Source organism: Gekko japonicus, unplaced genomic scaffold (assembly GCF_001447785.1).
Source record: "Gekko japonicus isolate JY-2015 unplaced genomic scaffold, Gekko_japonicus_V1.1 scaffold185, whole genome shotgun sequence".
NCBI lineage: Eukaryota > Metazoa > Chordata > Lepidosauria > Squamata > Gekkonidae > Gekko > Gekko japonicus.
The window spans coordinates 387,648-401,806 of NW_015176457.1; the positions used below are offsets into that span (position 1 = coordinate 387,648).

The 14,159-nt window shown below is 40.3% G+C and overlaps 1 protein-coding gene across 1 annotated transcript in view; it reads left to right on the forward strand.

Moving 5' to 3' along the window:
* Positions 1 to 12,643: 12,643 nt before the first annotated feature.
* Positions 12,644 to 14,159, forward strand: part of TENM3 (teneurin transmembrane protein 3) — a 477,022-nt gene continuing 475,506 nt past the window's right edge. Inside the window, exon 1 of the mRNA XM_015426968.1 lies at positions 12,644 to 12,875. Within this exon, the coding sequence (XP_015282454.1) occupies positions 12,644 to 12,875 (232 nt within the window). The remainder of the gene's footprint in view (positions 12,876 to 14,159) is intronic.

Below are 14,159 nucleotides of genomic sequence, written 5' to 3' on the forward strand. Positions count from 1 at the left end.
TTTCAGCTTGGAAATGGAGATGAGCACTGCCCCCTAGAGTCGGATTCGGCTGGCTTTTCAGCAAGGGAAACCTTTACTAGTATGTCATAAAGTAGTTTTAATTCTGTTATGTTTCTAAAAATTCAGATAAATGTATTATATTAGAGTAATTCTGTTCCTTTAAGTTTGTATAATGGACTTTCGGTTTGTGGTGCTTTGCCTTCGGGCGTTTCCCGGGAGAGCTCGCATGGAAACGCCGAATCTCCAGGTCCTTTAGGGGGGTCTAGACTTCTCCAAATCCCAATGAGTCTTCCCGGAGGGGGGCTTATTGCAGAGGACTTGATCCGGGGGCTCTCACGTGTGGCAGTTAGGGTTGCCAAGTCAACTTACCTGGAAAGCGGGGGGATTCCGGGCTCCTTCGGGAGTCTCCCCGCGTGCGCACCACAACGACGTCACCAGAAGTGAAGTCATCACCTTGCCCATGTTGGGGGCGGGGCACCGTGACTTGAGGAAAAACCATCGAGTTTTCCCTCGATTCACAGGGTGTCCCCCCACAACGTGGCCAGTGTGATGATGTCACAACCGGGTGACATCATCACGCTGGGGACGCCCTTCGGCAGGGGGTGGAGTTCCCCCTGGGGCCCAATCCGCTGGTGGTGGGTAACGGGCCTCCTGGGCGGGAATTTACCCGCCCCCAGCGGGGGCTTGGCAAGCCTAGTGGCGGTGCACGAGTAGACCCCAGATCGTCCTGAAGCGGGGAACTGTGAGAGAGTGCTCTTTGGAAGCCATTGAGCACAAAGAAGTGATCAGCCGCTTGTAATGAGAGTAATTCTGAGCCTCATCTGTAACATTGATGAAGATTCTTACCATAAGTACTAAAGCAACATTAAAGAACTCAATGATCGTTTGCCTATTCCCCTTTAAATCTTAAAAAGACAAGGAAAGGAAGGGTGAAATTTCCCCCCTCCCTCCACTTTGCAGCGGCGAGGATGAGTTAATTGGGGGGGGGGAACCTGCACTAAAACTCCTTTGGGGCAAAAAGGATATAAAGGCTGTTACCTGAGCTCTTAGTATCTTTTCTTGGACTATAGATCTGTGTAAACCTTGGATTTTCTTGTTACTTTTCAGCTTCTGGATTTAAACGATTCATGGGGCTTATATACAGCTTTTAAAAAATGACTAAATAACTTTAACAGAGAATATATCTCAATGAAAGAACCACAAATCTTCCTTGAGAAAGAAAGAAAGAGAGACATTTAAAACTGAATCATTGGGTTTGCAACAGTTTACCATAACATCAGTCTTATTGTTGAAAATATAACTTCATAGTGCGCAGATTCCATTCTTCAACTGCAAAATAGCTGACCTATGTTGAAAGATTCCTGGTGGTTAATGACTCTGCTGGAGAAGCTATCTTCAAATGTTGTCAGTGGTCTAGGGACTATTGAAAAACAATAGTCTTTTGCTTTGCTTGACTGAGGCCCCGGTCACACGGGAGGTTTAGCCCCACAAGAGGGACGGATCGGGGGCGCAGCAAACGGGCGCGATCACACCGCAACATCTGGGAAGCGGCGCACACCCGTCCCAAATCCGTCCCTTCTGGCCGATAACGCGCAGCAAAAAAGAACCTACAAAAGAGCAGTATCTACTTGAAACGCCACAGCAAACGCGGCTGTGGGATCGCCGGCGCGCCCGTCTTCAGGAGCATTTGAGGCTCCCGGCAGAACTACGCATGCGCACACATGCGCAGTCGGCTGCCTCGCTCTCCCTTCCGTGGCTTCCCCCCCGGCATCTGGTAGAAAGAGCAACTGCGCGGCAGCTCAGGGGATCTGTCTGATCCCACTGCCATGTGTCTCTTTTGGTGTGGCTTAAAAAGCCGCACTTTGGCCGCATCATTTTCCCCCGTGTGACCGGGGCCTGAGCTAGCTTTCGATACTGTGTTAAAATGAGTGCACAAGAGAGCTCAAATGCTTAATTTACGACACAGTCAGTTTAGCTGTTGAAAAAGTGTTTGGTTTAACACAAGACAAAAGGGAAAATACCTCAACACAAATTACAATTAAGACAAAGGAACCTCAGCAGCTGACTCTAAAGGTACAGATCAAATTTACAAGCAAGAGGACAAACTCTGCAGAGTGACGTATACACCAAAACAAGGAAAAAATTCTGCAGAAAACTTTAACAGAGCTTTTAAAGGTCAGACAAACACTGAAATCCTCAAAGATATGAAGGAAAAAGTATTCCAGGGAGAAGATACAACAGAATTTATGGAATCCTCAACTGCCAGGATTGAATATATATGGAGAGTCTTAAAAGAATGCCTTTTCACTTATATAGACAAGAGACATAGAGCTAAGGCATTAGTGAAGAGAACAAACCAAAAAAAGAAAAAATATTTCAGTTTTATAAATGAGGCTGGGATTGGGAAGCTTTCTGTATGGTAACTGATTAAGTCTAGCTATGTTGGAATTTGGATTTGTATATTTATAGAGCATTGCTACATGTTAAACCTATTCAGTGGAAGATGAAATTAAAACCACTAGGTATTCCTGATAAAAGATGATTTAAGAATGGTAGAAGTTTAAATTTGTATTATTAAGATTGGATAATTATAAGTGTTGGGGGCTCGTTTAGGGAACCCTTTTATATGGCAACTGATTAAGATTTGTGATGTTGGAACTTGATTGGGAAGATCAATTTAAATTTCTTAGATAAAGATGGTAATAGATAGGAGTAAGATTTTATACACTTATTGATGAAACCAAAATATTTAGCAACTCTTGGCAAAAGGCAAAATGTAGAAGGTCAAATTGTATTATTTAGTTGAGTAACTATAAGTGTGTAAGAGAGGTTAGGGAAGCCTCTTTAAAAGCACTAAATCAGTGTAAACACAGCTATGCAATGAGAGACCACTTAAAAAAATTATAGAATGATAAGAAAACCTGTATATGAGCATATCTGTTTATGAAACTCCAAGGTATACTTAAATTTATATTAATAGAAAATTATAACGGAAAGCTTAGATAATGCTTAAGTAGTAAAAGATTCTTAATGACAAAGTATAGAGTTGCAAAATTTTATGGCTTTTTGGTAGAAAGGTAGATAAATAGAAACTTATCTATGAGGCAGCTTAAGAGATATAATGGTGTTGAGATTACTCTCATTTGTACGTTTGTTCTGTCTGTTTTGTGTAAAAATAATTTTAAAATTTTATTTTAAAAAAAGTTTGTATAATGCAGTTATTACCCTAATGTTAGGCTGTGAAACATGATCTGATATCTGGAAAGGTACATCCTCAATTCTGACATTTGCAGTTTGTTTGCTGTACATTTACTGTGATGACAAAGGACTGATTTCTTGATGAAATGGGAAAAGGCTTTGGTTCTGAGGGTCATAATATGACAAAGTGAAAATGTTATACAACAATGAAGTAGCATTGTGATAGTGAAAGTAGTTTTAAAAGTGATTTCAAGACTTGGATAGCCCAGGCAAGCCTGATCTCGTCAGATCTTGGAAGCTAAGCAGGGTCAACTCTGGCAAGTACTTGACTGGGAGACTGCCTTGAAATGTGGGGGGTGGGGGCAGGCTTTATTCAGCCACCTCTCTGAATATTCTCCATGCCCCCAGTAGGGGTCAGTCATCAGTGGTCACCATGACCTCCAGGTACACTCACACGCCCGCAAGCACACGCATGCACATATGAAAAATGTTTTCAAGAAATTCAACATTGAAAAGCCAGGAGCACATTTTGTTTTTTGACCTGCTTTGCTGACTGAAAATCTCATTTCAAATATTTTCCTAAATTTAGCAGAAATATACACTTTGTAGTTCAAGTCCTGTTCTGTACTATTCTAAACATACTAAAAACATCGAGAATACTGCAGACTTTTTTTTACTACAGTCCTCTAAAAAACCCTGAATTTCTAAATGTTAGATGTTTGTCTTTCTCCATGACGCAGCACTTAACTGGCTTAGTTTTCAAGTGATGAACATGCTACTAAGTAACTCTGTGAGCTGAATGTCACTTGCAAAGACTTTTGCATACCTTTTCTTGTCTTCTCTGAGACACTCTGTCACTAACTGGGCTTGGGGCAGCACATGTACACCCTTCTTTGACCATGTGAACAGGACATGGTTCCAGGCTGAAATGGAGAAAACTGAATACTTGTGTGCTCATATATTTAGGATCAAAATGAAAAGTGACAGACCTCCAGAGCAGGCTGAGAAATGAAGATGAAGGCTGTAAGAAGCTGAAATAATCAGAATTGCAGAGAATCAGGGTTACAGGCAAGCACTCAGAACAATACTTTAGTACCTTTCAGCACAAAAATGCCATAACCTATCAGTACCTGATTCTTGAGCCTTCTAGTAACTACCCCACAGAATAATGTGTGCCATAGAGTATAAGAGAAAGGGAACGAGAATAAAGTGGGGTAGAGACAGGAGGCAAAAAAAAAAGGAGGGTAAATATTATCTATCCTTTTCTATGTCAGGAAATTGTTGGGAATAGGTAGACGCCTAGCAAGTGATTCAGGAGGAATCCTAGGCAGTAAGTCCAGAGAGGTGAACGTATGGCATGAGACTTGGTTTGATCAATGTGTCAGAGCTCAGGGCACACAAATAGGCAGGCAGGTCTTTGTGCGTGCACCAGTGCAAGCTGGCATGGGGAAGAAAACTCAATTGCTGGGATCAAGAACAAGAGAAACCAAAGTTGACTTCCATGAACTGTATAGAAGGTAGCAAAAGTATGGACTCTTCTGAAGTTTTACATTGAGAGCCAGTTTGGTGTAGTGGTTAAGTGTGCGGACTCTAATCTGGGAGAACCAGGTTTGATTCCCCACTCCTCCACTTGCACCTGCTGATGTGGCCTTGGGTCAGTCACAAGCTCTGGCACAGCTGTCCTTGAAAAAGAGCAGTTTGTGTCAGAGTTCTCAGCCCCACCCACCTCACAGGGTGTCTGTTGTGGGGAGGGGAAGGGAAAGGAGTTTGTAAGCCGCTCTGAGACTCCAAGTGAAGGGCGGGGTATAAATCCAATCTCTTCTTCTTCTCTTCTACATGCCTTAGCTCCTTTCTTGGTGTGCTAACGTTGTCACAGGGGATTCAGTCATAAATAGTGTTACCACATATGCTCCCTTTCACATGTATGCAGACTCTCTAAATTGGGTTAGGGATACTCATCCAGAACTGTAACCAATTTGGGGGAATTAAGCTCAGTGTCAGGAGGAACACTTTTCCCGCTTCCACAGCCGGGCTACTTTGTAAAACTAATACTTAAGAGGAGCCTAATATGTGATATGGGGATCTTTACCTGGATAGCGTGCAAGCAAGCTCAAAGTGCCTCAGGCTCCCAGTACCCATGAAATAATCAGATCTTTTCCAAAGCAAGGTTTAGCATTTATTGAGGGAAATATAGGGGTAATTGAAAAAGTACTCAAGCAAACTGTTTTGCTCAGAAGGACATGCATATGAAGAGTTGCATGAGAGGAGAGAAACTGAAAGAGAACCATATCGCTGCCTGAGTGAGATTTCTGCACAAGGGAATGGCCATGAGAGAGAAGTGGGAGAGAGGGATTAGAAGAAGAGATTCACTGCCCAAAGGAGTCTCAGAGCAGTTTACAATCTCCTTTCCCTTTTCCTCCCCACAACAGACACCCTGTAAGGTAGGTGGGACTGAGAGAGCTCCTTTGAGAACTACTCTTGAGAGCACAGCTCTGAAATAACTTGCCACTGACCCAAGGTCACACCAGCAGCTGCATGTGAAGGAGTGGGGAATCAAACCTGATTCTCACAGATTAGAGTCTGTACTCCTAACCACTACACCAGAGGGGGAAAGGAGAGTTTTTAACAGAAAAGGAGAGAGCCAAGAGAAGCAACTCAGTCTACTGAGCTGGGCAGAGCATGTTGTCTGTTTAGATAAACCAGAGATTCAGTGTAGGGAACCTTTAAGCAGAGCTTCCAAAGGTCCTAAGGAAATAGTAAGAAAGTTTGCTGGTTCTGGAAGAGAAGAGTAGAGCTGGAAGCCTCTGATGTGTGACAGCACACATCTGGGAAAGGGGTCCTAGGGGTAACAATAGTGGCCAGTCTCAAGTTGCTTTCACCAGTCCACCCCCATTCTTGCCTATAGATTTCGGTAAAATCTGGCAGACTGTTCTGGGTCTGTCAGTTTGTGTGCTAACCAAAATGGTACGGTTTGATGCTAACAAAATGGAAATGGAAACAAAATGCTAACAAAATTGAAAGAATTATGCATACAAATCCACCCATTTAGACAACCCTAGGGACAATAATCTGCTTTGCCGATTGGCAGCTTCTTGTCAATTTTGAAACAAAAAAGCTCCTGTCTCACTCCCACAGATCGTCTGTTTTTGTAGGTAAAAGAAAGAAAAATACTGGATCATAGAATTTTTTTAAATTTCATATACCCTGTGTCACATAATTATTTTTTATATACGTAATTGTGATATGCAACCCCTTTTTCATTTCTGTATCCTCTTCACATCTTTGCTTTGTTTTCTAAAAAATTAAAAAAACAACAACAATATGGTATAAAGCAGAAAAGCGTACATCAGGAATTTGTTAGAAACACTTGTCCTGCAAGTTTGTTTGTTTGTTTTGTTTTTAAATACAGAGTTACCAGTTTTGCCATTATAAATGTCCAGGTGAAATTTATAAATTATGAGAGGCATTTGGTTGGCTGCACTTTACCCATACATTGCCACTGGCCTTTTATAATGTTAAGAATAGTGAGCCGATATCAGTAGTTTAAATTTAGCATACAGACATACATTTTCTTTTGTAGTCACATGTACAGTTTGTGGACATTCTCTCATTTGCCCACAAGTGGAAACAAAGAAGATGACTACTTTTTCCTACCTCAATCTTGCAAAAGCAGCATTGAAGGTGTAGGGGAGCCAAATCCAAATTGGAAAATTTGGGGGTTGGTGCCTGGGGAGGGCAGAGTGTCCAGAGGGGAAAGAGCTTGGCAGGGATATGATGACATACAGTCAGCCCTCTGAAGCTGATCAGTTGTAATTCCAGGAGAACTTCAGGCCCACCCTGAGGTTGGTAATCTTAATGGCGAGTGCAAAGAAGCACCTTCTGCACCCAGCCTTAGCAATAGCTTATTCCTTGGTATGAATTGCCTGAGGAAGCACTCACTAAGGAGCCTGTGTAATTTGGGTTTTGCCATGGCAACAACGCTAACTCAGCAGCTTCAGAGCTTGCCGCCATATTCTGGGCTTTCTTGTATATAAAGCAGATCCCTTTTATCCCAGACTTTCAGCGGCTCCTAGCTGACTGAGAAGATGGAAGTGTGTACAGGGTTTAACAAAGAACCCCCCAGCCCTCATAAATACTATAAACAGACTGCAGCACTCTATTTATTCTGCAGCACAAATATTGCAGAGACAATTAGTAAAGGTATAATTCTGTAGATACCTCAAGTGTACTGTCTCAGGAACACAGTGTTTCAGAAAAACAGCATTTCATGAAATTAATATTTGTTTATATGAAGTTCCATATACATTATGCAAAAATGCAGTTTCTTTTGCATATTATTGTTTATGATAAATTTATAATTGCTGCCAACATGTTCAAATAATGCAGTTCCATTAAACAGCTTGTAACTTCTAACCTTCTCATTCTTAGCCTGGAGAGGCAATAGATAACCCAGAAAACTGCCTTTGAAGTGTATTGAATTCATTGACTTCTGTGAGAAGGAGATCAGTAGTCGCTAACACTACAGCATAGATTAAATCATTGTCGTTTTTAAGCTGTGCACAGTAATGCTATTTTAAAAAAAACCTTAAGCTATCATATAAAGACTGTAAAAATGCTACAGACCCTTGAACACTTAAAGACTCCCCAAACTAAACTATTCTCACCCTCAGTGTTTAATACTATATTTTGGCATAGTTTACAATGGAAATGTCTACATTATATGTAACATAACATTATATGTATCAATGGTGGACTCTAAATGATGTAAAAATAACTAAGAAATAGGCTTATTAATTGCAGTCTTCAAATGACAGGCTCTGGGGTATGAATATCAGACTTTATATGGAGATGTAGAAGTTATTAATGTGTCTTTCTCAGATAATGAAATACATGCAAAAGTAGAAAGTAATAACCAAATGATAAATTAATTTTGTGTTCCATTTGATCATGAAAGTCACATAATGGTACCAATGGTAAAATCCTTAAAGTTGATATTGACAATGGTTTTTTGTCACTACCTATGACATTATATTTGAACAAAAGCTCCACACTTTCTGACATTAAGAAAAGCTTTTTATCCCTGGAAGATCTGAAATTATCTTTTTTTTTCATTTATAGACAGAAGTTCCTTCAAAGGGACAGTTCCTGTATTAAACATACGTATTCCATATGTATAGAAACCTGGGATTCATATTAGAAAAGATACATCTTAGCTTTCTATAATCTAAAAATGAAAAGATGTGATGATTAAAGGTCTACCTTTTTTAGAATTTCAAATTAAAATATGAGTGTAAATACTGTGACTCAGTTTAGGGACATGCTTTAATTTAAACAAGTTAAATATGTTAAATAGTGGTAGGTGAATAGATCTAAAAGAACCTTTGTTTTATGTTTTTTTGTTAGACAAGAAAGAACTAGAACTTGTTACATCTTACTGATGTACTGTGTATTCATTGTAATAGTCTTTTTGCAAAAGAACTGGCAGCTTCCATTCCTTAGCTTTGTACAGTAATTAAGTGGCATATTTCAAATGCCTTAAACAGAAAGAAGCACTGAGGAAAGAGATGGCATTCTGTCCTACCTCCCAAAGACAGTGGAAAAAATTACCTATAACAGCAGTGAGCTAAAATCAGGGATTTCAGTCCTCAGATCTTGAGGTTGGTTTATGCATTAGAGGGGGGAAAATGGCAAAGCTGTTTATAAAAAATGTTTTAATTTTAATACCTCTTTAATATTTGCTTTCTAACTTGTAAGAAATACTGTAATGATGTACACACTCTGCACCATTGCATTGATTATATACCAGGACTACGGTGTTGTGAGCTGAATGAAGGTTGTGGATCAGGACTTTCTCACTGCCTTCCTCCCCATGAAATTTAAACTCGGAGGGTCAGAGCATGGTGGATTGAAGTAAAGTTCTGGAGTCAGAGGGAAACTGGCAAAAAAACCCAACAAACATCCAGTTCCCTTCCCCATTACTGCAAGAACAGCAGTTTTTGATCCAGCCCCATTTCCCCCAGTTAAAATGGATTGGTGTTACAATCTGGAGAGCTTTTACATTTAAGCAAATTATACAGCCACGATAAAATTACAAGAACTGGCAATGGTAATAAATGGCTTTTAAATTATTATTGCAAAGAACATATATAGGCTTCAAATAAGTATTCTTATCCACAAAAATCCACACAATTTTAATGGAATACATGCAAGTTCCATGTATTCCATTCCTTAGCTTCCATTCCTTAGCTTTGTACAGTAATTAAGTGGCATATTTCAAATGCCTTAAACAGAAAGAAGCACTGAGGAAAGAGATGGCATTCTGTCCTACCTCCCAAAGACAGTGGAAAAAATTACCTATAACAGCAGTGAGCTAAAATCAGGGATTTCAGTCCTCAGATCTTGAGGTTGGTTTATGCATTAGAGGGGGGAAAATGGCAAAGCTGTTTATAAAAAATGTTTTAATTTTAATACCTGTTTAATATTTGCTTTCTAACTTATAAGAAATACTGTAATGATGTACACACTCTGCACCATTGCATTGATTATATACCAGGACTACGGTGTTGTGAGCTGAATGAAGGTTGTGGATCAGGACTTTCTCACTGCCTTCCTCCCCATGAAATTTAAACTCGGAGGGTCAGAGCATGGTGGATTGAAGTAAAGTTCTGGAGTCAGAGGGAAACTGGCAAAAAAACCCAACAAACATCCAGTTCCCTTCCCCATTACTGCAAGAACAGCAGTTTTTGATCCAGCCCCATTTCCCCCAGTTAAAATGGATTGGTGTTACAATCTGGAGAGCTTTTACATTTAAGCAAATTATACAGCCACGATAAAATTACAAGAACTGGCAATGGTAATAAATGGCTTTTAAATTATTATTGCAAAGAACATATATAGGCTTCAAATAAGTATTCTTATCCACAAAAATCCACACAATTTTAATGGAATACATGCAAGTTCCATGTATTCCATTCCTTAGCTTCCATTCCTTAGCTTTGTACAGTAATTAAGTGGCATATTTCAAATGCCTTAAACAGAAAGTTCCATCAGATATAACATCTTAAATATTCATTTGATGAATCTAGAAATTATTTCTAATTTTTGTCCCCACCCAGTGCCAATATTTATACATGCACAAACACACACACACTCACACACACACACACACACACAATCTAGGAGTGTTTCTAAACCACAACAGATTTTATTGGATCAAGGGATCCTTGACCACTGCTAGGTCAGTGGTATCTAGGCTAGTCTTCTACTTCCAGCTGTTGTTGTTGTTCAGTTGCACAGTCGAGTTTGACTCTTCACGACCCCATGGGCCACATCATGCCAGGCCCTCATGTCTTCCATCATGCTCCAGAGTTTGCTTAATTTCATGTACTTCTAGCTACCACCACCCATATAGCTCTGGGTGGTCACAAGCATAGTGTGAAGGGTATTGACCACTCTGTTATTTCTTGCCAGAAAATGTAATGGAATGCATACTGCTTTCTGAACAAGAAAATTCCATTTTGCTATAATGGTTTGAAGTCACTGGTATGTGAATGCTCTGTGAATTTGTATCATACTTTTTAAAAACTAAGCTGGGGCCATCACCACATCTTCTGGTGGTAAATTCTATATGTTACTTCCTTTTGTCATCTACTGCCGGTGAGCTTCATTGGGTCACAAGAGAAGAAGAAAAACATCCTTCCTTCCACAATGCTCATAAAGTTGTATTTCTAAAATCTCAGTGCAAAAACACATTTGTCCAGTCCTAAAGCTATATGAGACTGATGCTCATGTGGAAATATATACAAGCAGTTGTTATGCTGTTGGGTGTTATACCAGTTCTGTTACATGAAAGAAGGTTTGCCCAGAATTGTATGTTAATGCAAGATAATGTGATTTTCTTAGCACATAGGATCAGTGTGTCCAGCTGATATTAAAATTTCACTTTGACTGCACTCTGTTAAATGTGAACATCAGGAAAAGAGAAGGAGTTAATCCAAAAACTACAAAATAAATGGTTGCATACTTTATAGCCAACAAAGAAAAAGTGGCGGTAACAGGAAATATAAAAGCATTTTCCTAGTTTCTGAATTAGACTTGGGATGGGCACAAACTCCAAAAATGCAGTTCAGTTTGTGAGCGAACCACAAACCAAACAACGAACCCAACGGACCCAGTCAGCTTGCATATGAACTGAACTGGGTTTGTTAAGGGCAGCATACTCTCATGACTCAGTTGTTTTGGGCTCTAAACAGCTGAACTGCAGGAACAGGCTGCCCATGCTTTTTAGATTGAAAACAGCTGAGCCATGGGGGCAGCCTGCTCCAGGGTTGCCAGGTCCCTTTGAGATGCCAGCGGGGGGGGGATGGGTGGGATGCTCCAGGAGCTGTAAGCCCCTGACATGCTGACATCACGCACTGTGCCTACATTACTTCCAGGTGATGTAGACAGGTTAGGGGCCACACTCTTGGTTTTGGGGCAAAACACTATAGTAAAATCCACCTCAAACCATAGAGTTTTGCCCAAAATCTAGAGTGCCACCTTTTGTTGGGGGGGGATTTCCTCCCACTAGCCAGCTGGCTGGTGACGTGCAGGAGCCCACAAAAGCAGGGGACCCCCCATTTCCAACTGGGGACTGGAAACCCTAGCCTGCACCCATGGCTCAGCTGTTTAAAGGGGCTTTCTTGGATCGCCAGCCCCAGCCAGCCTCGGGCTAAGAGCCGTTTAAACCCCTGCTTTTTGCTCCCCGCAGGTTTTTGTGGGGAGCTGAAAGAAGTAGTTTAAATGGCTCCCAACCATTTAAACCAAACAGCTGAGTGGAGGGGAGCTCCCTGCCACTCAGCTGTTTTTCATGAACCACCACAAACTGCATCAAAATTTGTGAAAGTTGGTGGCTGTTCTTCATTTTGCAAAAATTGCTTCACAACCCACAAACTGCCCAAAATTTGTGATGAACTTTAGTTCATCAGCCAGTTCATGCCCATCTCTAAATAAGCCTCCTTAAATAACAATTTTATAAGCTGAAAGTGGAGTCCACCAAGAACTGATGGTATCTAACTTTTCCTCATGTCTACTTGCTGTCTTGAATGGGTGGGCAAATTAGCTCTGCTGGATAAATTGCACCTTTAGGAGTGTGTTCTGTAATTCTGTTGTTGGCAGGGATTTCTCAACTGATCTACTGGTTGTAATGCTGAATAAGTGCCCTATTTTGATCTCACTGTCAAATATAGCTCAATTGTATCCAAAAGTCAGCATTATGTTGTTTGACTGAGGCTTTTACTTTCCAGTAATTACATAGCTGCCAATGCATATGAACTTATGTGGTGCTATATAAGTACATAAATACATATTATATAATCTTCTAAATCCTCTTATAGGTGGACTTAAATTGAATGTAGAGGATACTTCCAAATAACCTGGCCTGATGTGCATACAGAAGGAATGAAGCATGGATGTGAAAGAACGCAGACCTTATTGCTCCCTGACAAAGAGCAGAAGAGACAAGGAACGGCGTTACACAAATTCTTCAGCAGAAAACGAAGAGTGCAGAGTGCCTACACAGAAATCTTACAGTTCAAGTGAAACCTTGAAAGCTTTTGATCATGATTCCTCCAGATTACTGTATGGAAACCGGGTAAAAGATTTGGTCCACAGGGAGTCAGATGAGTATAGCAGGCAAGGTAGGCATAATGTTCTTATTCAATCCGCATTAATATATATGTTTGTGTGAGGGTGTGTCATTCACATTCTGGGAGGTCCATGCCTTCATATCAGTCTTTTAAAAATTATTCAGGAATTTTGCTTATCATACTCATAGTTTTATTGGCTTCACAATACTGAGAGGGGTTGAGGGGGAAGTAAGCTTAATTATTTCTTTTTCAAACAAGATGTTAATTCAGTGTCTATGGTCAGCTGAGAATTATTGCTTTGCTGTCAAGGTGAGAGGCATATTTGGGAACATTTGCAGTGTGCTTATTTTGGTTGTGTGTGTGTAAGATATAGTCATCTATATGCTTCTGAAGCTTCAATCTTGGTCCTTTGCCAAGCCCCACAGGTGGTAAGACAACTGCAGAACTTGGCTTGGTTTCCCGTATTGTTGTGGAGCTGTTGCAAGGAAACAACTTTGCTGTTCTTTTTTTCCACTGAGACGGGTAATATGTAGTGCCCAGAAATGAATACAGTCAGACAAGCTCTACAAAACTATTTCTCGGAACTCTGTTCCCCATGAAATTTATCAAAATTTGATTATCCAGGTCTTTTGTTCAGGATAAACAAGCGCATTTTAATTATGGTATATTTAGCTTGGGTTTCTAAAGAACCACTCATCTGTGATTAATTACCAAGCTTGACAACTTTTATAATCCCTTTGATACTTGGAGAGGTGGATGCCAAATAAGAATAAACAAATTCACATTTTTATAGGCTAGTAACTTCTGGGGATGGTTTGAAAGGCTATCTTACTTGACTGTCCTTTAGCTTAATATCTAAGTGTTGTTCAGTTAATGACTTGTGGACAGCTACATTTGCAGTTACCATCAACCAAAAGAGCCACAAAATGTACATGCAGTGTTCTACTGCACCAAACACTAGGGTTCCTAGGCCTCTCACTATGGTGGGAGACTTCTCACCCCCCCCCACTTCCTACCATCATTCCTTTGGGCAATGTGATATCACTTCCAAAGGTAAGTGGAAGTGAAAACTGAAAAAAAAACATAAAGTTGCCATCAGTTCGTAGAGTTTCCCTTGAGTTTCCCTTGAAAGTAACATCATGTCACACATGAGGATGTTATCTGATGTCCCTGCCCCCTCATCTCCTGCTGGGTGTCAGCCATCTGTTGACATCTCTACCAAACACACATGTATAATAATATAAAATATAACTATTAATATTAAACATATAACTATATTTTTAGTTATCACAGTACTTCTGCATATGTAGAATTATTTCTCCTCACCTCTGCTGA